Source organism: Rhipicephalus sanguineus, chromosome 7 (assembly GCF_013339695.2).
Source record: "Rhipicephalus sanguineus isolate Rsan-2018 chromosome 7, BIME_Rsan_1.4, whole genome shotgun sequence".
NCBI classification, from domain to species: Eukaryota; Metazoa; Arthropoda; class Arachnida; order Ixodida; family Ixodidae; genus Rhipicephalus; species Rhipicephalus sanguineus.
This window is the reverse complement of record NC_051182.1, coordinates 46,303,032-46,330,973: the sequence shown is the minus strand read 5'-3', so window position 1 is coordinate 46,330,973 and position 27,942 is coordinate 46,303,032. Positions and strand designations below refer to the sequence as shown.

At 47.7% G+C, this 27,942-nt stretch overlaps 1 protein-coding gene across 1 annotated transcript in view; it reads left to right on the top strand.

The window, feature by feature from the left end:
* Positions 1-337: 337 nt before the first annotated feature.
* Positions 338-27,942, top strand: part of LOC119398669 (uncharacterized) — a 40,254-nt gene continuing 12,649 nt past the window's right edge. Inside the window, exon 1 of the mRNA XM_049417382.1 lies at positions 338-1,224. Within this exon, the coding sequence (XP_049273339.1) occupies positions 411-1,224 (814 nt within the window). The 5' untranslated portion in view covers positions 338-410. The remainder of the gene's footprint in view (positions 1,225-27,942) is intronic.

Sequence of the window (27,942 nt, the reverse complement as noted above, 5' to 3'; positions counted from 1 at the left end):
CGCTAAGCCTGAACCCGCGGTAGTCTTCGGCTCCGGTGAGCATCGAGGCTACCACACTGGCGCCCAACGCGGTATCAAAGGCTCATTAAGCCTTTGATTGGACTTAGTCGAGTCAGCACGCCTTTGCGTATCAGGCTCGCCGTGTTACCCGCGTTATGTCTGCTAGGCGTGAGTTTTGTCCGCTGTCGTTTTTAGCAGATACCGCTTCGCTCGAAAACAGGGCCACTGCCCCCTTCGAGCAGCATGCGCAACAGGCGCTCCCCGAGAACGGTGCTACGGCCGGTATCCCTTTTGAAACCGCGCCGCTTATCGAGCTCGGAGACAGTTCCCCACCGCTCGAACGCGCCGTTAACGCACCGACAGCTTCCTTTGAAGCAGGTGCACAGACGCTGCTGCAAAATGCCGCCCAAATGATACAGGCGCTCACAGGGGCAGTCCAAACGCTTTCGGCTGTTCCGAAACGCACTCATCCCACTGTCATGTTGGCCGTTCCGACCTACAGCGGGTACGGTGATCTGCAAAGTGCACGCGATTACCTGGACTCCCTCACACGTTACCAGAGAGCCACGGGTCTGGACGATCAGGAGGTGCTCGGACGCGTCGTCCCAGCTGCACTGACTGACACGGCGGCTAGGTGGTATCGGCTTTCAGGCCACCGAGCAGCAACCCTCGATGAGTTCCGCGCGGCCTTCCTGCGCGAATTCTTACCCGCTGACTACGAGAGTAGGATGCGGCGCGAGCTCGAGCTCCGCACGCAAGCTCCTGATGAGTCGCTTCAGGAGTACGTACGCGCGATGGAAGACCTTTTCTCTATCGCTGAGCCCAGAGCTTCGAACGAGGAACGCGTCGAACGGGTGATCAGGCAGGCACATCCGACCTTTTCGGCGTACCTGCGCGGCAGCCGCTTCCGAGATTTAGAGGAATTGGCCGCCGAGGCGAAGCGCATTCAAGGCGACATTCTCGCCGCGCGCGCCTATCGCCCGCCACCGCCAGCCAGCGTGGCCCTTGAACCGCGCTGCGCGTGGGGAGGGGCCGTGCCCTCTCCCCAACGGCAACAGCCCGCCGGAGCTGCCTTTGCGGCTCCCGCTAGAAGCGGGCACAGTTGGGAGCTGAGCGATCGCGCTCTAGATCCCTACGCGTACGCGAGGCGCGCAGCAGCCTGTGCTGCACCGCAACTCGACGCGCGCGAGCAGGGACGCTATCCGACCCAGCGCATCGATGAGGGTGACACTCGTCATAACAGATCCTTTGATCAACAGGCGAACCGACCCCTGCCGCTAGAGGCTGCTCCTCCTCGGGAGAGGGGCCGCGACGGCGCATCTTCCCTTTCCCGGGTCGGAATGCGCTGCTTCCGCTGCCGCGAGCGAGGGCACATAGCGAGGGAGTGTCCCGTATCTAGGCCTCCTGTGAGGCAGGGAAACGGGGGCGCGGGTCGTTCGTGAAGGCACGAGCGGCCGAACCCTTGCTTCTCCCCTCCGCGTACCGGGCAAGCAGTCTTGCTGGTGCGCACGCGCCGTTTATTTCGGTCATTATTGCCGGCCGCGAATTTTCGGCGTTGCTAGACACGGGCGCAAGCGCTTCGTTGTTTGGCGAACAGGTGTTGTCCCACTTGCAGAAGCACTCGGTGCGCTTGCGGGACAGCCGAACGACATTCACCCTCGCGAAAGGCGTGGCCCAGTCGGCTGGCGCCGCAAGGTTGACCGTCACATGGGGAGATCGAAGGAGACGCACGCGTTTCGTTCATCTTCCAGGGCTCAGTGTTCCTGTGATTCTCGGTCGGGACTTTCTCCTAAAAACCGGTATCGTTGTGGACATTGCGAATGGAGGCTATCGCGACGGACCTTTTTCCCAGCTGAAGCCGTTCATCAGCCCGCCGGCGTATACAACTGCCTGTGCAGTAGAGGCGTCGGAACCGTGTCGCGTGCAAAGTTCGGGGGCAGGCCCCTGCGCTATGCGCTCGTCGGCTCAAAATCCCCATCGGGATCGAGCGGCACGACACGCAGAGGCTCCGCATCCTTTGACCGCCTGTGCGACTCATTTGGATGATACACAGAAGGCTCGTTTGTCGGCACTGTTACGCGAGTACGACGAGCTCTTCACCGATCAGCCGGGCTGTACTGAGTTGGTGAGCCACGCGATCGAAACTGGCGACGCGCTTCCTTTGAAGTGTAACCCCAGGCCCGTCAGCCTGGCCAAGAGGCAGGTTATTGACGGCTTGCTGGACGATATGCTTTCAGCTGGCATTGTTCGCCGTTCGTCCAGCGCCTGGGCGTCTCCAATTGTGTTGGTGCCTAAGAAAGATGGCAGTCATCGCCTGTGCGTAGACTACCGCCGTCTGAACGGAGTGACTCGTAAGGATGCCTATCCGCTCCCCACGATTAGCTCCATCGTAGGAAACCTCGGCACTGCGCGGTACTTCACCACGTTAGATGCCTCCAAAGGTTACCTACAGGTCCGGATGGATGAGCGTGACCGGTGCAAGACCGCGTTCACCTCCCACAGAGGGTTGTTTGAGTTCACTCGTATGCCCTTTGGTCTTTGTAATGCTCCTGCGACTTTTCAGAGACTCATGGACCGCGTCCTCGGGGAAGCAAAGTGGTCATACTGCATGTGCTACCTCGACGACATCGTGATTTATTCACAAACCTTCGAAGAGCACTTGGCCCATGTTGCCGATGTGCTCGGAAGGGTGAGGGCTGCCGGGATGACGTTAAATCCCGCGAAAGCCCAATTAGCGCAGACTCGAGTTCAGTTACTTGGGTTTACGCTGGGCGAAGGCTCCATTGAGCCAGACCGGGAGAAACTTCGAGCAATCCTCGATTTCCCCGTGCCCAAGGACGTACGCGGCCTGCGCCGCTTTCTTGGAATGGCCAACTTTTACCGGTCGTTCATTCCGTCCTGTGCCCGAGTGCAGGCGCCCTTGACCAAGCTCTTGGGTAAGTCTGCGGTGTGGCGATGGGGACCTGAGCAGCAAGAGGCGTTTTGCCGTCTGTCTAGCGCCATTGCGGAGACAGCGCAGCTCAAGCTCCCCGACCTGACCAGACCGTTTGTTGTCCAGACTGACGCGAGTGATCTGGGATTAGGAGCAGTTCTCCTACAGGAATACGATGGCGTGTTGCAGCCGCTGGCCTTTGCCAGCCGCTCGCTGATACCCGCGGAGAAGAATTATTCCGTGACCGAGAGGGAGTGTCTCGCCATCGTGTTTGCACTGCGGAAGTTTGATGTCTACCTGGATGGGACGAAGTTTGTGGTGCAAACAGATCACAGCGCGCTAAGCTGGCTGATGCGGCTCCGTGAGCCTGCGGGCAGGCTGGCGCGCTGGGCTCTCCTAATACAGCATTATGACTTTTCAGTGCAGTATCGGAAGGGGAGCACTAACGTGGTAGCTGACGCGCCATCTCGTGCCCCAGTGTCTACCGGGAGCCTGGATTCTGGTGCGACAACCGCTAGCGGTGCCTTTGCGCAAGCAAGCGTCGGGGGCGAAACGGCAGCCGAGCCGCCGAGCGGAGAGAAGGGTGAGTGCGCCGACGAGCGAATCCTTTCCGCGAGTCAGGCAAGCAGCGCGCCGCGACGCGGGCGAGAGGGTGAGCAACACGTAAGCGAACCCATGACGCCGACGCAAGCGGCAGCGATGGCTGCAGTCCTGAGTGGGAACGATACCAGGCTCCCCTTTGGGAGAATGGGAATCGCTTTCAGCAGGCAAGAGCAACTGAAGGCCCAGCAAGATGATCCGTTTTGTCGCGAGTTGAGCGACGGTCTCAGGGAGACGGAGCGCCGTGACGCTGCTGGTAGTGCGGCGGGCGCAGGGGGACGGGAACCGGCGTGTGTCGCTGGGTCCCCCGCCGCGGATACATACTTGCTGGACCGTGACGGGCTCCTGCTGAAATACATAGCCACCGATGAGGAGTCCGTGGACCCGTTTAAGGTGGTTATGCCCAAAAGTCTGAGAGCCGCACTGTTGCGATCCTCTCACGACGAACCCATGGCCGGTCACCTGAGTGGCTCCAAAGTTTTTGCAAAACTGAGCAAGACTGTGACCTGGCTTGGCATGAAGCGTGACATTTTCCGCTATTGCCGTTCCTGCCATGTCTGTCAAGCGGTGAAATCAAGGGGTGGCAAGCCGCCCGGCCTGATGAAACCGATTGTCAGTGAGCGTCCGTGGCAAGTAGCCACCTGCGACCTAATGGGGCCGTTCCTCAGAAGCAAGCAGGGGTTCATACATCTGATGGTAGTCGTGGATCATTTTTCGAAGTGGGTGGAATTGTTTCCGCTTCGGAAGGTGACAGCGCGAGCGGTGCTTGAGAGGCTGCAGGAAGTGTTTTGTCGGTTCGGCTTTCCGGAAAGACTGATTACTGACAACGCGTCGTATTTCACCGCTCGGGTGTTTGGTGACACGTGCCGTTCCCTAGGAATTAATCACTGCACCACTTCGCCCTACCATCCGCAGTCCAATTTGACGGAGCGAACCAATCGTACGCTCAAACCGATGTTGGCGGCCTTTGCCGAAAGTCAAAAGGACTGGGCAGACCATTTGAGTGAGCTTGCGTTCGCAATCCGAACCTCCGAGAGTCGCTCTACTGGTTTCTCTCCCGCTTTCCTCAACTTCGGAAGAGAGTTGGCAGATCCCGTGACCAGTGTCATGCAATGCCAGCTCGGAGACGAGGAAGCACCAGCAGACTGTTCTGCTTACGCATCAAAGCTTCGGGACAGGCTTTGTCGAGCTCTCAGTAGAGCAAGGCAGAGTTTGGCATCGGCCAGGGCGGCGCAGAAGGCCCAGTATGACCGGAAACATCGCCATCTTTCATCTAAGGTAGGTGATCTTGTCCTGAAGCGCAACCACGCTCTTAGCGACGCGAGCAAGGGGTTCTCAGCCTCGCTCGCTCCTAAGTGGCTTGGTCCGTACCGAGTGGAGAAAGCTTGGACTCCGCTCGCGTACTTGCTGAAAGATCCCCTTTCGGGAAAACTCAGCCGTGCCCACATCGCAGACCTGAAAGCCTTTGCGTCGAGGTCTGACGAGCTCCCGCCAGCGCCCAGTGGCACTGCACGCAAGCAACGGGGCACACCCGGGACGGCGGACCGCATTCGGACCACGCACCGGTATAATCTGAGGAAGCGGTCACCTTAGTGATTTCGCTCCGCACGGCGGACTTATTTCCGCAACCGAAGGCCCTCACATTGCTATCTAGCCTCAGTTGCCTAACTTCTTTACGGCCTGTGCTCGCAAAGAAGTGGGCCCCGCCCAGTTTGCTGCTATTTTTGTTTGTTTGAGTGTTCATGTTTATACTTGATGTGTTTTTTTTTTCGTATTTTCCGCGTATGGAGTGTCATTTTGTTTTGTTTGCTTTTCGCTGTGTTTTTTTTCTTTTGCCTGCGGAAGGGGTCGTGCATACTGGTGCTTATGCGGGGGGGAGAGGTACGAAGGACGCTACGCGCCTTCCATCGCGTGGCGCGTTGGGAGAAGCCCGTCTTCGGAGCTGTGTGTGCGTGTGTGTGTGTGTGTACGTGCAGTGGTGGATCTGTGCGTGCCCTGGAAGTGTGCGGCGTGGTGACGACACCATAGGAAACCACCTTCACCCTATCGCCGTGGACCCTGGAGGTGTTCGGGAACCCGCTGACAGTCAGGCGGACCGGCCGGCTGTGTCCTTGTCTCGGCCGTCGTCGAGAAGCCTAGCTGCCGTCTGCCTCACGGCTGCTGCGCGAGGCTAGCTGACATGGTAGCTGCGCCCGGCTCTCTGCCGACGCCGGGGACGCCTTGCAGGATTACAGCAGAAGGACCGGCCGTCCCAGCGCGGTCTTTGGTCATCCAGCCTGGAATTCGGGACCTCCGAACCACCACCGAAGCGGCGTTCGTCGGACTCGCGGGTCTGTCGTCGACTAGAGCGACGAGCCGAAGGTGAGCCCGTTCCGGGCATGCGGACATCAAACAGGCCTCTTGCTTCGCACTCTGGCCAGCAACATTACGCATCGCCTCCCCACCGCGCCGTGGACGCTCTCCCGCGTGAGCATCACGAACACTCGCCTTAATTTCTTTTACCCCCTTCCGTAGCACCATATTGTATAGTATAGTGTATTTCAAGTGTATTGTGTTATTATTTCTTTTTTTTCATTTTTTTTAATTTGTAGAGTAATTAGCAGCAGTTGTGGGCCTGGGCTGAGGTTAGCTGTTGCTCATTGCATAACGCCTTTGCATGCATGGGCGACGACCGGCTGCCTTTGCAGACCGGTATAGGGTGATTTAAGGAGAGGAGGATGTGGGGATCCGAGGCGCGCCCGAAGCCACTGCGCGGGCATTTCGAATCCTTTCCCTCTCCCGTTCTCCCGCGACGGCGAGTGGCGCCATTTTGCGCTACGCGCCGACACTCGTGGTGGCGCTGCGCGCGGTCGGAGAGCCGCGAAATTCGGCGACTGACGCGCGGGCACGCCAGGACGAACTCTCTCTCTCCTCGGACGCCGCTGGGTAAGCACGTATTTTCCTTCCGGTCCAACGTCCCCTTTGGGAATCGCTGGCCTGTAGCCTGCCTGGGTGCCTCGGCATCCTTGCAGGCGTGTTTACCTCAGTGCTAGCTCCGGTTCGTACGTGAAGCCAAAGAGCGGTGCCTAGTGCTCGCGCGCGGTCGTACCACGCCGAGTCGCACTTGCCGGAGGCCTATGCGTACGGAGATTGCCCTAGCTCCCGCGACCAGGCCCAGTGGTCATCGCGAGGGTGCGCAGCATAGCCGCGAGGGACCTTTTCCCGAGCGGCGTGTCAAAGCTCGCCATTGCGAGCTGCGACGTGCTTCGCGGAACCCCTTGGTGTATCGTCCGCGTCGGGAAGCCCTTTTGCTTCCCCGTGCCCGGGAGCGGACGCTGTACTGTGTGTGTCGGGGTGCCGCCGAAGGCAATTAAAGTGTTTGTGTGTATATGTTTGATCGAACACTGTGTTTATGCTGCGCGGCGCTCAACGCCTTTGCTAGCTGAGCGCGTGCGGAGCGGTGCGCTAAACGTAAGCAGGCGACGGTAGACGCGGCCCTGTGGCTCGCTAAGCCTGAACCCGCGGTAGTCTTCGGCTCCGGTGAGCATCGAGGCTACCACAACATGTACAAGGACTTTTTTGTTTGAATGCATTACAAATTCTTAAAACTTCAAATGATACAATAAATGCTGGTTGTAGCACTTTATTAGAATCAAAACAATAACATTCACAATGTAAATGTAAATTATACATTTTCATCCACCACAGAACCTATGCTCATTATTGAAGAGATGAAACAACATACACAATGCAACCTGAGCACTAATTCACAGCAGTAAAATATTATGAAAGTATAGTTCGAAAATTCATCACAAAGCAAGACACATACACTTCGAAATGCCAGTATGCAAGTACAATCCAAAGAGATGGCATGCACAGCAGTGGCGTAGCCAGGGGGGCACACCACCGGGCATCCCTCGCCCCCCCCCCTTGGAAATTTTTTTTGCTATGGCATACAGAGCCCAAAATGACAACTGAACACATCTGCCTGCCCGGCTCCCACTTCAAATCAAGGAGACGACCCCCCCCGAAAAAAATTTCTGCCTATGCCTCTGATGCACAGAGAACTTGGTGTCTGCTTACACATGAAGGCAACTCGATAAGTAATAAAGGCTTGCAACACTTAGGCATGGTGGTGTACCATTTTTCTTATATATAGCATTAGTTTGCCCTCAGGCATGAAAACATGTTACGCATGATTGTGCAGTTCAGTGTTTTGTATAAAGACCTGTGGTGTCGACCATAGATCCATCTGCCAAGGTTTGTAAACACAGTCGCCTTTATTCACATATTTTTAAGAAATAATGTAAATTTATAAAGTTAAGCTTGGGAACATGGGATTATTTCGCAACCCTATTCACCCGCATTATTATGCATAAATAGTAGACCAATGGTTACAATATTTACATGCCCGCTAGTGCCATGAAATGCGACCGGAAAATTGGTTCCTCGTCACCTTCAACAGCTCAATTTATGGCTCATGCAGAAGTGCCACATTGAAAATGAATCCGCGAATACCGTGACAGGAAAGTTACCTCGGAGTTAGGCAATAACATGCTTTGAATTAAAAATTGCCCATCAATACTGGTGGTGGCTTGGCACATTAGAGCCAAGGACTGGACATGCCATGAGGTTGAATAAAAATTGACCAGAGAATAAATAACGGCTGTAAAACAGTAAAGAACCATGCTTAGTAAATTAAATGAGTTTACATTCAGCATCTTTTCAAGCCATGTAAAATTTTCAAATGCATACTGTTATTGGAAAGTTTGGACTCAGCACCGTGCATAACACAGTGCAGCAGTCCAAGTGCTGACAATCCTAAATACTGAGAGATGTACAAGATCATCAGTATAGTATACTGTAAGGCACAGGAGTGTTCACAGAAGAGACCGTCTTGTAGACAAACAGGTGGGCCAGGACTGTTGCTGCTTTGCCAAAAGTGTTCAGTCTTCCTGAAAAAGATATCAAGCAAAGAAGTCTTAAGCTTTCTGCATCCATACAAAATACCCACTTGTCTTCTCTTACTGCAGACTTTTCCAAAAAAACAGAAAAATACAAAATTAAGAAGCTGCCAAGTATTTTCTTGTGAGATATGCAGAGTGTGCAGCACACTTTCATTCTTGTAATACCTAGAAAGACGCAGCATTATAATACAGAAAGACGAGGCTCAATTGCTTGTCCATGTTTTGCTGCCATGTTTTTATACACCTAGCAAAAGAACAAGGTACAATAGCTAGTGTGCAGTGTTGCTTGTTGTTTTGTGGAGGCAACTCCTATTACAAAAATAATTCATTTATCCTCAAAACTTAGTGCAAGTTCTCCCAAATAAATTATTTAAAATCCTAGGCTAGACGGGACAAATATAGATATATAGTACTTATGAGGCATGCCACAGTGGACAGCCTCAATTTTTTAATTTACATTTAAACATAAAGCTCTGTTTATGCCAAAGCAACTTCTAGATGTTGTCTTTCTCACAGCACTTCGGACTAAACCAGCTGTGCACATAGCACCTGCCTGTAAGCACTGCACCATCCTGCTTCTGCCAACTATGAAATGCGTGCATACTGAAAATTTTATATGCTGCTTACTGCTTGCTGTTACCTTAAATCTCCCCTAGCCAACACAAACTAGACAAGCAATTAATATAACTATCAAGTGGAACTCTCTTTCGCCAGGAGGAGTGAAAGGCCTTTTCACTCCTCCTGGCCAAAAGAGAGTAAAGCGCCTCCCTGAGAGAGAGTATAATGAGATCTGTGGGAGTAACACAGCTCTATAACTCTCACTGCAGGAGTATCAGTTTTTAGAGTGTGGTCTCAAACATACGAGAACGGATAACTGGGCTAGTTTGTGGGAACTCATGTTAAGGCAGGTAGCGCAAAGAGACACGGACACAAGCGAAGAATAAGTGCACAGGACAAGCGCCAACTTCAAACTAAAGTTTATTTCCTGAATCCTCGCCTATTCATCTTAGATCACACCACCACATTGTCACCATGGAGAGAACAACTGACACTGCTGTGAATGTCATGACGCCGACTCACCTTGATCATATATTATGCCTAAATTGATAACAACAATAAAACGCGCAAATCCGCGCAGTCAAACACTGATACACTCGAAAACATCACACTAAAAACACGCACGCATGCCCAGAATCGAAAGTTCCTGTCACGCGGCAAGGGTAGCAGCCAAGTTGGCCGAAAGGAAAGCTATCTCACACGGGAGTAGGCTCAATGAAGCCTGGCTAACACATACGGAATCGCTCTTGAGAATTAAAAACGCTTTTACAATCTCTCTGGACAGCTTGTTCCGGTTCCGGTATATCACCGCCGTGTCAGACAAAAGCGGTTCACACCCGCACTGCCGACAGTGCATCGCGAGATGCGAGTATGGCGAACCTTTTAGAGAGCTGAAATGTTCTCTGAGCCTGATGTTCAAACATCTGCCCGTCAAACAGGGCTTCCCCGGCAGGAGTAGAATCTTGTTAGGGAGATTTGCAAAATCAGCGTGTGACATCGCCATATCTTTTCCGCGCCTTATCGACTTCCCGCTTGTTACGAGAGTTCAGCTCCATCAGGCTCTTTCTGCACCTGCGAAATGCGGGGGAGGGGCTTTGCTCGCTTAGCGAGGCGGTGGCGCCCTCTCTTGAGCGACTCCGGAGTCAGCCGCAGGTATTCGAAACGTTTTTAGCACTTTTAAGTAAATTATTGCGATTACTTCTGGTAATTATGTTAGTTCAGACCTTGTTCGTTCATTTCAACCCAGTTTTGAGCATTGTTATGGCCTTGTTATGGCCTGCATTGAGCGCTTTCCTGTGAGCGCGACCACGCCATATGAGATATATGGATGGACGATACGCCGGGCCTCTAAGTGCTTGGACCTTAAAAGAAAGAAGGAGGCATAAGGGGCTGTAAAGCGAAGGGCAGACACGGAATTCGGACTGTTGGGATCTTTGCACCAATAGAGCCTCGTGTAGCGGCATTGCTTTTCCGCGGACACACGCAGCAGCGTCTCTGGCACTATCTACACACGTTTACATGCGTAAATCATTGCTTTCGTCTAACTGCAAAACCGACAAGCTAATGTTCACCAATCAGGCTCTCTCGCGCATGTTGAGACGTCGGCCATCTGTTTTAAAATGCATATATCTTAATATCGTTCTGCAAGTTTAGGTTATGTTGCAGCGAGCAAATAAACTGCACGGAGAAATAAGAACTGATGTTGAAGAGCAATTTTGCTTGGGCCGGTTATTTCCTAACCAAAGCACAGTGCCGATCCTGTTGACGAACAAGTTCGCGACGGTACTTTCTTTTTCTTCTTACAGGTAACTGATAAACTCAATTAAAACTAGTGTTACCGTGTTCTTGGCGTTGTCAGGGTTCCCTCGTTGCCTGAGCGGCGACGAAGCATTGGGAAGTCATTGTAGAACGAAGATAAGCCAAAAACATCCAGCAGCTAGCATCTGACAGACTGCGTTATGCGACTGGCTTCGTTATCGCGTCGAACGAAACATGGCGGATTCAGCTTATGGGCTTATCGAGAGACAGTGCTGCATATTTTGAATATTCCCCATTAGCACTGGTAAAAACTATTCGCCGACATTTGCGCTGATCTTCTGTATTCAATTAATTCCTTTTTTTCCTTCTTTGAACAAGCGATTGATGTACATTATCTAAAGCAGACAACTATTTTTCATACAACATTTATGCGTGCATGCGGGTTCATATTACAGTACACCAATGAAGCTTACCGCACTGTCCTGCTGTGCCTTTGCTGCATTGCACATGGGAATTTTGTTACGTTCTCTGCTATGTCATTGCTTAGCCATAAGATGACTGAAATTTCTGAAGTTGGTAACTATTTATTAGAGTAATCTAGCGTGCGCGCAACAAACACATTACGAAGACACTACAAAAAAACTCAGGCGCTAACACCCAACTCGCCAGAGTCAGCCAAGCTATATGTACATTTTCTTTCTAAAAATAAACTTAATCACGCGCCACCGCTTGTGCGGTTCCATAAAACGCGCGTCGTGGTCGAACGGCGCTTACTTTGGCAACTCGCCGAACCCGCCAGTGATCACGACGAACGTCGCTCTCTTGACTTCGTAGTCGATCTCAGTTCGGTTGGCAATCGTGCAGTCGAAGATGGTGTCGTTGTCCGAGTCCGATATCGCCACAGCCAATGGAAATGATGCCATTACCTGCGTGACCATTTCGCGTACATTGGAGAGGCATGAACGTTTTAAATGCGAAGCATTTCTTAGCGAACCTTTCACAATTTGAGCGTTTCAATCTACGTATCTATCTATCTATCATATATCTAGCCGCCTACGTCTGGGTGCTCTCATGATCGCCTGCTTGACTTGGCGCAGACCAAAATTGGCATGGGAGGGTAAGATGACTTGACGAATATGATTGTCGGGTCATGACATGCATAACGTGAAAATCCTGTCGCGTACGTCGTCAAACCGTTTCCTCCAGACACGTGTGGCACATACCCGTTTCCCCACGGGCCACGGTGTACGGGTATGCGCCACAGGTGATTGACAGTTTATATCTACCCAGGAACGGCGAGAACAGACATTGGTAACTTAAATGCTAGAGCGTTAAGGAAAACGAGCATCGCCAGCGTTTACTGGACGAATGGAAAGGATGAAAGTAAGGACCCCAGCAGGAATCGAAGCCAAGCATTCTGTGTGGCAATCAGGCATTCTACCACTGAGCCACGCCAGATCTATAAACTGGTTTGGAAAAAGAGCCTACGGAGGCGTAATATCGGTGCAACGTCAAATGTGGTTGTGGCGCTTGCTATCTAATTTTACAAGAAAGCAATAAACACTGCATGATACTCCTACGATGTGTATTCGTACGATACAGGCGTCGTATCAGATTAACGTCTGTGGTTCCAGTGTGGGCTCCGCTTATATAGCAGTCTAAGAAACATAAAGTTTGTATTCCTATGTTTCAGCAAGCTATATTGAAGCAGTGCGCAATCCCGGAGGAATATAATAACGAAAGTTACATATGACATCTACATCACCGCACCGTAAAGTGCAGTTCGTCCGCCAGAACGACGCAGTGTGCTCTCCATTTCTTAGGAGGCTGGGCGATGGCCTCATGCTGACTGAGGATGATGCCAGATTGATTGACAGCTGCTTTGTAGACTAGGCTACGTAGGCCATATACGCCCAGGTAGTCTACGAATACGACACGCGCCATCCACTGATGTTGGTCTACGTAGCACTATCCAGGCCTACAAGCCTCGACGACCTATACCTCACCAACGCGAAGGGTGGCTTCAGGTTCCGACATGTCACCGGCTCTATCAACAGAAAACTTGTCGACGAAATGACCGAGGCATCCACGAATTCCAACAGCTCTACTATACCACATACTTCACTACACATGGACCCCTCGTCACCACGATCACGACCAGATCCTATAACAAGTCATGACCAGCTGCTGGTGCTCACTGATCACGGTGATGATGCCCTTGTTCAAGAACTGTCAAGAACTTCCACACATGCACACGTGTTCGTGAAACGCGCGTGCGCTATCGGGACACGTACAAGCACTACATATCAGCTTACCGCATCTGGTGTTGGTAATACCAACGTTGCCATTGGCAGCGTTACACAACCGTAAATAACTGGTTATATAACACATATGCGGCTCTTAAACATATATGTGTGCGTATAAAATTTAAACAAATCTTTAGCGTCATTATGTAACGTGTCGCTCAGTAAAAAAATTGGCCGCGTATCTGCGTGCTTCGCTGCAAATGTCGTCTAAAGACGATAGAAGAGGCGCTGCGTGAGATATGAACGCCATCTGGCAATACGTCGGGAAACGTGAATGCTGTGTTGCGGGCTGGTAGTCCCGGCGCAGCAGCAGGCGAAGACCGGCGGTGACCAACGCGACCGGCGGGGACGCCAGCCAGCCCGAACACGCGGTTTGGCGCGAAGCGCCGAAGCAGAAGAAACGTCCGCACTCAACGAGTACTCTCCACACACTCTTTTATATTCACGTCGTCTGGGTAAAGCAGGAATGCCAGAGCGGCGCCCCATGCCATTCGTACATAAAGTATTCGTACAGTGCAATGCTGAACCGAAACCGAAACACAACAATGAGCTCATGCAGAGGGCACGGAGGAAGCCAAGTTTCGGCGCGGTCGCATTTTCAGCGCAGCTTAAGAAACTAGGGTGTCTAGAATTACGTATCTATGTATTTTCTATTAAAGGAACACACCACCTAATACATACCTAGTGACGTTGCGCCGCAGATATGCGTAATGTTTGCTTTTTGATCAACAATGTACACAAGTATGAACCTAGTCAGCCGTTCACGATGGCTGGCCCTCGGACAAGTGGTTCAACTTTGGCCGAGTGGCTGAATCGAGGGACGTGCCGACAAACAGAAAGACAGACAGACAGACAGACAGAAAGACAGACCAAAATTTCGGCGTTTAAGTTCCCCAAGAAAGACTATCGTCTTTAAAAAAAAAAAAAATCCGCCCCAGCCACCTTCCCGCCGCATGCTTCGCATAACATCGACTCCCACGGTACGTAAGATCCGCCGAATTTTTTTGTATCAATACATAAAGTCGATAGGCCAATCCATTGGAAACACTTATTTATGCGCTCCTCCTCTGTGTTTTATTCTAGAAATTAAGAACTCCTGAATACAGGTTGCAAACGCTATTGAAAGCACACTTTGTGAGTATAAAACAAGTACACTGTAAAAAATATTTTTGTGAAAAAAACCGAAATTGTCTGGCAGCTCTCTTGCCACAAAATTTCTGTAAAGCTATGTTTTCTATTTTGATGTTTTCTGTGTTTTAACAGATTTTTTTCGTTTACTTTACAGAAATTTTCTGCATAAACACAATGTTCAGTTTTCCGTTTCAGAAAAAAACTTGGTTTTCTGTTTGTCTTCTTTCTGTTATTTCACTGTTATTTTCTCTTTTACAGTACAGAAATTTTATGTTTAAAACATGTTTCACTGTTCAGACACTGAAAAAACTGTTTTCTGTTTTCATTTTTTGTTATTTCGCTAATAGTGTCCGTTTTCGTTTACACAAACGTTATCCATAAGTACAAGTTCGGATATCGAGTCACAAAGGCTGTGTTTTCTGTTACTGCCTTCCTGCTATTTCATTACTGCATTTTAATTCGGGAACATAATTTTTATGCATAAAGATCAGCTTATATATATTGTCATAGACAAGCATTCCTCAGTACTAAAAAGTAGTTATGTCACTTGCACAAGCGATACGCAAAAATATTTTGTTTAGCCAAATGCAATGGCAAAAATACCACTATATTACGTTTGCATAATCCAGATATATTCCTATTTTTTAAATAATATCTGGGCTTTTACGAGCCAAAACCAGGATATGATTACGAGGCCCACCGTAGTGGAGAGCTCCCGAAATTTCGGCCATCTGGTGTTTCTAACGTGGGCTGACGTCGCAGAGTGCACGGGCCTCTAGCATTTCTCCCCTGTCGAAATTTCGCGACTTACCCGCGACTTTCGGGTAAGCAGCCGAGCACCGGAGCCACTGTACTACCGCAGCGGTCATCGTGAACTTCTTGGAGCTACACTCACGAGGTGTTGCTTCTAGCACTCTAGTAAATAACGCAATAAAAACAGGCACGTTTAGTAGATTCTCCTTTCATGATAAAAGAAACAAATCTTTATTTAAGCACAGGAAATGCGGCATGTATACAGCTTCAAAATAATGAAAACTGCGTACATGTTGTCACCGTAGATTCAAACTGGTTGGGAAAATGTGTAGATATACCGTATTTACTCGAATCTAGGCCGGCCCCGATTATAAGCCGACCCGCGAAAAGAGCAAGGCCAGAAAAAAAAAAAGCTTAATCATTGTACTCGAATCTAAGCCGACACCCCCCTCCCCCCACTTTCGCACATCATTTTTTCGAAAAAAAAATCGGCTAAGGTTCAAGTAAATGCGGTATATTCATAATGACACTGCAAATTTTTCGTTGAAACACTTAGCATTCATAGTCTCGCAGAGCTTTAAGTTGGTCATTTGTGGTGTGAGGCAGCGCTGCTTTCTTGACTTCTCGACCTTGCTCCCTCTGTCAGGGTTGAGTGCGGCGGCTGCCCTAAAAACGAATAATGATATTTTTATGCGCACCAGACAGTTGCATGATTATGCTGAACATAATTGGCCACACTGAGAACAACATTGATTATGTTGGTAGAGCGCTCAAGTCATTTATTGCAATGTAAGGACTTGACAGGAAATAATGTTCCTCACAGAGCAAGGTTCATGTGCTTTTAAACACTCACCCAACTACAGTAAGAGCTCATTAATTCGGATTTCACGGGTCCAGAAAAAAACGTCTGAATTAACAGAGTGCAAAATTATCGAGAGTATCAAGAAAAAATAAACAAATGACTATTATATCAATGCGTTTTCTTTTTCTTGATGAATGTGCAAGTCCAGTACCTATTTTGCATAAGAGTAAAAGGCACGATTCCTATCATTAAGTTCATCGTTCACGATGAGACCGCGGCCCAAGACCCCGTTTATTAAGCCGAAACGTTTTCTCAGCCCATCCCTTATTACGTACCTCCGCGAGCAACACCACCACGCCCACGTGATGATCATTTTGTCACCGAAAAATTGGCCGGCAACTGATCGTTTGCCCATCGGAATGTAACAAGCGAGTTTTATGTCAACTTGCGGAATGCTGCTGAAGGTCCTCATCTTCAACAGCTTCCACCATGTATGAGCTTTGTGACATTGTGCGCGCATAGCCCAAGGTCAAAACAAAGCTACCATGCTTATAAGCAAAACAAAGGTGTTATTAAACAGTGCATGTGCTTGCTAGGACCAGAAAACACCTCCGAGCTATCCTACTTTTCTAAGTGCACACGCATGATTGCATGGTTGGCACTATTGGTTTCACAATTTAGATCTGCTAAACATTACACTGAAACCATTGTAGCGCGATAGACCCGGACAAAGTGGACGACGGTACACCACGGGCACAATTTTCACCACGGATTTTAAGGCATTGCCCTAGACAATCAGGGAAAGAACTTACTAATCCTAAAGCGCATGCGTGCACATATTCTCCATTGCAAACAATAAGAGATATGAAAAAGTCGTGTGTAGCTATATATGCGAAATAAACTTATAGACGTGTCGCTGATGCAATCTGTGCCTATTTTGCTTACAGGGAATTCTCGCTTGACCGCGCCATTCCTCGTCGGTCCTTTGGTTATTGTGCCTCTTTCTCTGTCTGCGTTGTGCTCACAATATGGTATACCAACTAGCCCGTACACACACCTTGCTCCGGCAGCAGAACTGCATAAAAAAGTGCTAGCTCTTATTTAAATTAATGAAAATTTTCATGTTACCTGGTGCCCCTTCGATATCCTCATTAAACAGTGATTAAAAATACTTCACACGTCAACCGTTCTATATACTATCATTATTTAAAATCTTTTATGACAGCTCAAAATTCCCGTAGACAGTTTTACACTTAAGCTAAACATTTCTATTTGGTCATTCCTTCCATCAGAACCCTCACTGGCTTAGCCAAATGGGAGTGTAGTATCAGATATTGGAAATTCCCCAGTACTTGTCTACTTTTGTACTATCTAATGTGGCTTGATCTAAGTTAGTTGCATGAATCTTGTCCAAAAACTCAGAAAAATCACATTAAGTTTTACCTTTGTCTGAACTCCAGGGTTAGGCTGACCTCCTTGCGGTATTCAATAGTAAAGTCTAAGTGTGTAAAGAACATCAACTTGAATGCCTGGCACCGTGTGGTGGATTCGATCACAGCATGGGCATCAATACAGATGGTAAATGCCCCGGCAGTCAGAAAGTTTAATCTTGGAACAAAATATTTATTGTTTAGAAATATTCAGCAATATATTGCAAGTATCCATAGAAATACCTTTGCCAATGATGAAAGGGGAGCACGGCACGTCTTCGACGTTATCTTCACTTGTACTTGCCTGCAATGATAAAAGTTATGAAGTTAATTATGCGATAAGTAGCCATTAAAACTCCTGTACCCTGGAGTTCAAACAAGCATACGAAGACAATTAAAAAGTTAGCCAATATTTTTTATTGAACTACAGACATTGTAGATGTGATATGAAATAAAAATAAATAAACGCTCTCAATAATAGAAGGTAAATTAATGCAGCGAACAATTTGAGGAGCAGGCCACTGTCAAATAATTCTCTTACCTTCTGGTAGCTCGAGTTGCAGCGCCACCTTAGGGCACTATAGCATCAGTGCCAACTTAGTGTAATCCATTTTGTTGTGTCTTAGTGCAGGTAATTTGGGCTTCCATGACACACAACCATATAAATCCTTTTGGACTTCGTCTTCTTTAGTCCTATTTTCGTCCTCGGTATCTCGTAGCACTGCTCAAGAGAAGGAATTCTCGGAACACTTTTCTGTGCTGTTCCAATGGGCACTTCATGCAGAATGCATTCGTGTTTTGTGCAGTGCGGCACACTTCATGAAACGTGGCACAGTTGCCTTTGTGGTACCACAGAGACTGCAGACATGCATCGCTGAAATAAATAAAAAAACTGTAATTACCGAAAGAAATAGAAAAGTCTGTTATAACGGTAAGCACTTCTGTAAAGCTATAAGAAGAAAGGAAAGGAGGCTAATGCCTGACTGTAACAAACATTTTTGTCAATTCAGAGAGAATGAATCTTTAACATTATATGCTATAACTAATTGAAACGTATTCCTAATGCTTTCAAAAAGCCTTTAAAGCATTCGCATTTGCACGGACGTGAGGCTAAGCATGCAGACGAATAACACATGAGCACGTGGGCGCGCTCAGTGGACCTCCATTGCAGAAAGTGTTTACGCAAGGAATCAACAATGCATGCGCAATGACGTTCGCAATGACGGTTGCTTCGCGTCGACTATTTCATTATTTGGGCTAGCGAGCCACCAAGTTGCGATTTCCGTCACACTTTTTCGTTACCAGGAATCAATTTATAAAGGGCACGTGGTGGGGAAATTTGTCCAATGATCTGTATCACTCTGGGAAAACTTGCCACCTGAGATGAAGCAAAATGTCTTTCGTTTTATGAAAACTAGAGTGTCAAATGGTTTTTATTCTTACTGAAAAACTCGTTCGAGTTGGGCTAAGCCATTGGGCCAGAAGACGAGTTGCACCTGCCTGCAGGGCCGTAGCCAGAAATTCTTTTCGGGGGAGGGGTTCAACCGCTCTTTATGTATGTTTGTGCGTGCATACTTACACATGCAAAACCTAACAATTAATAGGGGGGGGGGGGTTGAACCCTCACCTTGGTACGCCAATTCCTGACTATTCCGTGCTGTACACTACATAGCATGAAATTTGCTTCTCCGCAAAAGAGCAACACAATACATATGTTCAAGACCTATAGAATATTGTAAATGTTTGCAAATCGCAGAACATTTCTAATGACCAATTCACTTCATTCAAGGAGTGATGCGCTTAAAGGAGTAGATGTTATTTTTTCAGCCATAATATTAGAGTAATTACGGTTTGTTTCACATGGCGTCATTTGGCAGGAAACAGCGCCGTCAAATAAACAAGGCACATCTGTCGCGGTAGCATAGCTGGCTAACACACAGACCAATCCGTCATATGCCAGTCGTCTGAGCAGTTCGAGAGCCGCTGTTATGTGCCAAGCTGCTATTTTTGTAGCCTACATGTCGATAGGGCGGAGGTATACAACGGATGTCCTTCTAAACCTGTCGACCAAAACGTGCACACGTCTTTTTTTTTTTCAGACGCCCTAAACCTCACGCGCGACAACGTGCGCCTCACAGAGCTAAAAAAAGTCACAGTTGCGCCCCAAGGGCGAAGCAATGAGTGCAATAGCAAGAAACTAATGCTATACGAAGTGAGGCTCGCCAATGGATACTCTCAGTTTGAACAGCGGTCCTGTTGCAAAGGCGGCCGAAGCAGCGAAAGAAATTAGCGTGCTTCAAGTGTCGAGCTGTGACACTTGATAGTTCGCGCTCATCTTCTGCTTGTTCGTTTAGCGGCGTCCCTTGAGCTCGAGTGACTTTCGTACGCTCCGTAACATGAGCGCGGACATCACGTTGAAAACTTGAAACACCCCTCTTCCCCTCACCACGAGAAAACCGCGCGAGCAGACAGCGGAAGCGAGCGAGCTCGCCGACTTTTAAATGCGCCCGTCGCGCTCCTAGCGCCATCTCGCTGGTAATGAAGAAACGCCTATAAGCGTCTGCCGTCTCTGAGTCCGTCCAGCGGCAAAGGCTGTGTATATAACGCTCGCCGTTAGCTACGTGGATGATCTGCGTTTCGTGGCGTAGTGGATAGCGCCACTCGCTGCGGAGCAATAGGTCCCTGGTTCGATTCCGCGCTTCGGAAGCAATTTTCTGAATTATTTTTCTTTGGGAATTTTATATATATATACATACTTATACATATACAGAGCATGACGGCGACGGCAGAATCCAGCCGAGACTGTCCATATAATTGCTATCGCAATAAAAATTCGCGTTCAGCGACGAACACATCTCGTAACTTGGTTGCGTTATTCAAAAGTTGTATCGGTACTTTTATTCGACGATGGAAGTCTAATAACTACTGCCGCCAAGCACTGGTGAACAAAACGGGCGAGAGCCAACGAAAGATTCATTCGCCCTTCAATACGCCACTAAAAACAAAGTCCGCTCTCCGGAAACCGGGATTCTTTAACGGTAGTCACGATCGATGTCCACAATAAGCCTTCACGAACGGCTAGAACAGCGGCGTCGGCTTTGGTGCTCCACTGAGAGATCACATGTGGCATGTGCCACGATTCACCGCCTGTACTACGAGTGCACTTGAGCCCACTTTCCAGAGGTCTTCACGGCCTCACGCCGTTGCGTGTAAACCACGGATAACAAACTCGTATCTAACATTCTAACGCGTATCTAACGCGTATCTAACGCGAATCTAACGCGTATCTAATCAGTACTCCATTTATCGCCATGACCGGGCACATAAAAAGGGTGGCGGCGTGCTGTTAGCCATCAAACGAACTATACCTTCCTTCCTTGTTGATAATGACACTCCCCTTGATATAGTCTGGGTCGCCTGTCCTACCTTACCTGGAAAATTATTGATGGGCGTATGCTATCGCCCACCTTCTTCTGACCGCCTTTTCGTGTCTGAGCTTCACAAAAGTGTTTCCAGGGCTCTTGAGCTGTTTCCCACCAGAAAAATTTTCTTATTTGGTGATTTTAATTTTCCTGATATTTATTGGTCTCGCATGTCTTCTTCGAGCAGTACGTCAAGTGAATTGATCGAACTATGTTTTGACTTTAATTTCACCCAGCTTGTCTCAGAGCCCACTCGCGATACTAATATTTTAGATCTTATTCTGACAACAGAGCCACATACCGTAGGTCCAATTGTGCAATTAGACGGTTTTAGCGATCACAACCTTCTACAGTTTTCAATTAATATTCCACTAAAATTTCCGGGTATTCAGCGCAAGGTAATCAGGGATTCTAGCAAGGCAAATTACAATCAAATGAACGCTGAATTTGATGTCTTCCTACACAATACATTTCTTCGATCATTCACCTACAGGTCTGTTCAGGATAGCTGGAATTCCTTTAGAAATATTATGGCGCTCCCCCGCTGAAATTCCCCGTTCATCTACTTACAAATACCTTGGTGTTCATATTTGTACTAATCTTGCCTGGTGTACTCACATCGACAAGATATGCGCGAAAGCAAACAGAACACTGGGATTCTTGCGCCGGAATCTGCGTCATTCCCCATCTACCATTCGGCAACAGGCCTACCAAACGTTTGTACGCCCTCAGCTAGAATACGCTTCGTCGATCTGGTCTCCGCATCAACAATACCTAAAAGATAAACTGGAATCCATCGGAAATCGTGCAGCCCGCTTCATCACTTCAATGTATAATCGCCACTCCAGCATCACCCAAATCAAACGCGATATTACCCTAACTTCGATTCCCGCCGCTCTGTCATCCGTCTATGCCTCCTCCATAAGTACTACTACAATTCGTGGGCCAGTCCTCTATCGCTTGACATTCCTTCGCGCACATCTAGTCGACTTCATAATCATCTCAGTTTCAGACGCATCTTCGCCAACACACAGTCATTCAATAATTCCGCATTGCCACGCGCCATCGCACTTTGGAATAGCCTTCCGGATGAAATTGTTTCTTTGAGAGATCCGGCCAAATGTCGTGAGCAACTGCAGGTTTATATGTTCCCTTGATTTTGTATAAATATGCTTCATTTTTTCTTCCATTTTGTATTTTGCTGCATTTGCTTATAGTGTTTGTTCTTCTCCCTTCCATTGTACAATTTTCTTTGTTTTTTCTTCGTTATCATTTCTTTTTAAGCTTTATGTATTGAGATTTTTCTGTAACCCCCCTACTCAATGCTCATCTGGGGCCTGTAGGGTAACATGAATAAATGAATAAATAAATGAGCTCCAGCAGGGATCACGCCAATACCAAACGCGCCGAGTTTCTCCTACCGAGGAGAAGCCGTGCTCCACCACAACGCAGGCGGAATGCGATGACGCAAGGAAGCGCGTGTACACGTCAAGCCCGTGTCCCATTGGCTAGTCACTCGAGGTATCAGTTTACCGAGTGGATGTGCCCCACACGTCCATTCGGTAAACTAGGTTTACCTAGGTTATCTATCTTCAGCCAGGAACTTAATGCTTCGTAAGGAAGGTCATCCAATGATACTACGCCCAGAAGCTATGCGTTCGCACGCTCCCGCCAGCAATGTTCAAAATACATAGCATTATGCAACCAAGCAGACCTTATCATGCAATGACCACTACAAAACACAAAACACCGTACACCAAGCCACAACGCCATTGCTCAGGGCCATGTTCACTATGCAGGAGAAAGCTACCTATTACACGTAGATAAACACACAAAAAAGCACCGTTTGCACTTTCATTTAAAAAAAGAATTATATAACGTCGCTCGGTCATCTGAGCTGAGTTATACACACTTCATTAGTTCGGGCCAAGCTACAAGCAAAAGATACGTGCGGAAACACAGAATACACAGGTTTTATGTAATAAAGAAACAAAGCGGGTAAGGTGAACAAATACCTCTCATTGTTCTGCACAGCGAAATCTCGTTAATGACTGCCCGCAGAGAACGCACATGAAGTGCGCGGCGAACGCTGTAGTAAGCGCTCTGCAACCGTCCAAGTACAAATTCGCATATTTTGACGTACGCTGCCGCTACCGGCAAAGAAATAAATGTGGTACAACAGCAGGCGTTCCCTCAAGCACCACTTACAAAGCCTCATCAGTATTTCTACCAAAGCATGGCAGGAATTCCGGCTCTCGCACAACGTTGTGGTCGCGCGCCCTGCCGACACAAAGCTGAATTAGAAACTACGCGAGAGCGAATTTCGAAAGCGGGCAGGCATAACAATGAGACCTTGCTGTAAGGAACTCCAGTTAGATGCAAACCACCCACCTTTCAATGACAGACGCACAAAAAGCAGGAGACGGAGGGTGCCGTAGCCGCGCTTTACACTGCCGCCATGCGTAGCCGCGCTTCGACGTGAGCGGTAGCCATCTTGTAAATGTAGGGGCCCGCGAGGAATGAACGTAGAACCGCAGAAAAGGCTCTGAATATTAATCAATCAAAATAGCATTGTACGAGAAACCAGAAAAACATGAAATGTTATTTTATGGACATTTGTAATCTTTCAGGTATTTAAAACTGTGGAGGTTCAATTTTGTGTCGTTTGTTTTGCTGAAGGTCAAAAATAACAGAAAATTTCGGTTTCTCGTTTTAACAGATTTCCTTCATGGCACATTTAGGGAAAGTTTCTTTCGCGACACAGAAATTTCATGTATTTTATCTGTAAATTTACAACTATTTTTCACAGTGTAGGTTAGACTTCTTCCAGCGAAACAATAAAAGAGCTAATGTACATACGGGTGCAGTACTCTAATACGCAACACATTTCTTTGTTGGTTATCAGGTTGACTACACCGTCAACGGAAGATCGGCCTCTTCTAAATCGGGTCATACATCCGGGTGAGTAATTGTTGCTTTCCAAGACTCCCCTTAATTTCGGCCATAGCATACTTCACCTCACCTTGCTGAACCAACTGGTTATGGTGACTAGCCTGTATGAGGAATGGTCGGTAGGGCACCTGCCCGTTTTAACCAGTTGAAGGATGCAACAGAATTCTCAATTAGAGGGAACGTTTCGTGATTCCCACGAGGTGTTCTGCCAAGACCACAGGATAGGTGATGCTTTCATGTCATGGAGTCAGAGTGCAGCGTACGTGATTGTTGCAGTTACAGGGACCGTTCAGCATGCGGAAAAAAAACTGCAGCGTCAACATCTTCCACTTTTATAGGTAGTTGGATGCTCTTATGGTGGGGAGTGAATAAGTCGGCGGAAAGAGGTAGGGATGATATATCTTGCTTTTACACGCCCATATTTATATATTGTTGCAACAAAAAGTCGGATGATGCTTGTAATAATAATATTATCTGGGCTATAACGTCCCAAAACCAGGATATGATTATGAGGGACGCTTTAGTAGAGGTTTCCGGGAATTTCGACCACCTGAGTTTTTTTAACCTGCACCTACATCTATGTACACGAGCCTCAAATATTTTCGCGTCGCGTCCATCGAAAATGCGGCTGCCGCGGCTGGCATTCGATCCCGCGACCTTCGGGTAAGCAGTCGAGCGCCATGAACACTAGACCACCGTGGCAGGTTGAGGACGCTTGAGCTTCGCTTCAAGAACAGAACCCGATTGTGTAATCGGGCCCTTTCGCATTCCCTTTTCAATCAGTAGCCTTGCTTAGATTCTCGGTGGGTAGCTCAACCAGGCCACAAGGAAAGGAACGGATGTGCCAGTAGCAGTAGCCGTAGCCGTTTAAAACTGTCCCGGAATGCCTACTGCGAGTACAGCGCCAAAGTGCCGACTACGCATTCGTAAGGCAACACGCGAACCTTCTCAGCTACTCACTGTGTTGACGCTTTTGCTGCTGATGATGATTAAATCTGCCTGAGTGCTTTTTGACGGGTAGGCCTTCAGAGCCCTGCATGTCTTGACGCCTCGCGCGATTCTATGCTTCTGCCACTTAACATTACATGCGTTTAGGAGACCCCTCGCATTAGCTGACATTCGTATCGGGTTCTTTTTGAAGCAGAGCGCGTTCTAAGGGCCAAATTCAAAAATTATTTCTTCCTTAAAATAAAAATGGTTTGATTAGACTTTCTTCATTACTTAACAATGAAATCTTCTATCAAACACTCCGTGACGAGGATGTTTACTAAAACCGCCTCAGTATGAAAAATACAGTCAAACCTTCGCACATTTTCTCTAATTTCAAATTTTTTTCGGGAAGATTTGAAGTATATTTTACCCCTAAACATTGTTGTACTAAAATACACTTTCCTGAAAGTCATACTATTATGAAGGTTGGTTAGGGAGAGTTCCAGATAGCTCAAGAAAAAATCACAAGCTTTGAAGAAACTTTAGTTTTTGAAGATACGTAGCTGGTAGTGAAACACAAAAATTTCGGAATTAATGAATAGGACAACTAAACAGAACCTCTGCAATAGCGCAAGCGTGGTGTCGAAGCTGAACACACAGAAATAGATTTTATACACACTTTTTTCTATTGGGCACAGTTTAACAAATAAGAGCGAAATTTGAGGGGGCGCCTTCACCGTCAAACTTTTTTCGAGCAAAGATGTTTTGCAACAATACTCCATGTGGCACAGGAAAAAGACGCAAATTTTATAAGCAAAATCTGCGATGTGCGAGCGTCACGTGTGGGACACTTGACATGGAATGGCCCATATATATATATATATATATATATATATATATATGACAGAAAACTAGTCACAGTGAAAAACATAACATTTATTCTGAGCTTTCGGCCGGGGACCGGCCTTTATCAAAGAATGCATTCCTACATGGCGTACGGGTTTAAGTACAGATTTTGTCAATACATAGATGTAGACACACCATCGTGATTCGTTGGACTATGACATGGGAGGGGCCAGAACAACAAAAGGTAGGGGTTGTGAACAACCCTTACCTTTTTCTACACATTTTCTTCTTCCAAAACGAGCCGATGCGCTTAATAAATATTGATGACACGGCAATACTATCGGCCACTTTGGGTCTTACACCCAGGCCAACACGGAAAAGCATACGCTGAAAGCCCTCACTCCCCACCCCACCAATTACTTTAACGCGGTAAACGACGAAGAAGTACGTCAAAAACGCCACCCGTGGCCCCACACCGGAAGGCGCCACACTAGATGCGCGGGGTCATTACATTGCCCATTTGGGGGAAGGTGGGTGCGCAGAGGCTCTATTGTTGTCGCTACCTAAACGAACACAATGTCCGCGTCAAGCAAAACTCTTCTTACTGACCTTCCTGACTCTTCTTTTTTTCTTCTGTTTTTTTCTTTTTTTGTATTGCTGTTATTGTTGCTGTTGTTATTGTTGTTGTTGTCGTGGTCCACCCCCCTTTTTCTCCGTTACTTGTTACGTTCCTATTTCCCTTCCTTTCTGTCCTTTCCCATCCACTCTCAACATGCTATAAGAAGGCACACACACGCTTTAAATATCGTTATGTCCTGAAGAAGACGGGGCTCCCGTCGAAACGTAGACAAAATAAACAGTTGTTTTATGAAGGCGCATATACTTTTATACTTATAACCTTGCGGCAACCGAAGTTACTCTTCCGTATTTAAGCCTTATATATATATATATATATATATATATATATATATATATCTCTCTATATATATATTATATATATATATATATATATATATATATATATATATATATAGGAAAAAGGTATACGCTTCTAAAAAACTGTTTATTTGTCGACGTTTCGATCGGAGACCGATCTCCATCAGGGTGAAATTTACCAGGCTTCGATCCGCTTTTATATCATCGTTCTCCGAGTCAAGAGGGAGAGAAAAAGGTTAAGAAAAGGTACATACAAAGAGAAAAAAAAAGAGAGAAGTAGGAAACCTGACGAAAAAGAGTCGCGAACACACCATGTGCACATACCTTGACTGACAAAAGAAGAACACGTGTTTCCCGAAAAAAAAGAGAAAAAAAGGCAAAAAAGTCGCGAACACACCACGTGCACATACTTTGACCTACGACAAACACGTTCAGCAAAGCTGAATGCTTCAGCAGTTGAAAGTTTGCGCATCACTAGTCCTGTTCCTTGTCACGTTTCTCGTTTGTGCTTCACTCAGCGCATCTACATTGCTATGAAAAACACGTCTGAGGCTTCATCCCCTCACAGGCTTCAGGAGCAAATGTGGAGGGGGAGAGCCGAAGACGTGAGGCGTGACAATGGGCTGGAGGAATGCGCCCATGTTGTGTTAAGGCTTCAAAGCATTGGAGCTCGACTAGTGACTACAGGAATGTACCTCACCTCGACGATCTGTGTATATCAGCGTAGTCGTTGTTTTTTTTTTTCAGGAGAGAGAGAGAGAGAATGAAAAAAGGAAGGCCGGGAGGTTAACCAGATATTAGCATCTGGTTTGCTACCCAGCACTGGGGAGGAGAAATAGGGGCACGAAAGAGGGTCTAGAGAGAGAGAGGGGAAAAAAGAGGAGGAAAAAAACGCACGTACACACGCAGGATAAAAAACAACACACACAGGGACGAAGTTCTTCTTACAATCGTACAAAAAGGCCGGTCGATTGCAAGAAGCGCAGTAGCGCTTGCATGGCCTTCTTCTGTGACGTTGCGTCTTGTCGGTGGCATAGGATTCGTTCCTCCGGCAAAAGTCGGTCGTCCAACTTGTTCAGCGCGTTGCAAAGAGATAGTCGCTGTGCACTGTGCAGTGGGCAGTCGCAAAAAATATGTCTAATTGTTTCTGCGTTTCCACAGTGGTCACAGGCTGCGGTGTCGGCCATCCCAATGCGGAAAGCATAGGCGTTGGTAAACGCAACACCCAACCACAGCCTACACAAAAGGGTCGCGTCTCCTCGGCGAAGCCTTGATGGGACTTGAGGACTTAATGTAGGGTAAAATGAGTGCAGTCGATCATGTTTGAAGTGTGGCTCATTCTATTGTGACGTCGTGCGTTGGCGAGCATGCAAACGAAGCTTTCGTGCAGCGTCGGTCCTAGAAAGCGGTAGTAGTAGTCCATGGTCTTCTGCGTGGGCCGTTTTTTCATGTACGACACATGAGAGCTCCATGAGACGTCTATATCAATTATAACAGGAAACACGTGTTTTTCATAGCAATGTAGATGCGCTGAGTGAAGCACAAACGAGAAACGTGACAAGGAACATGACTTGTGATGCGCAAACTTTCAATTGCTGAAACATTCAGCTTTGCTGAACGTGTTTGTCGTAGGTCAAAGT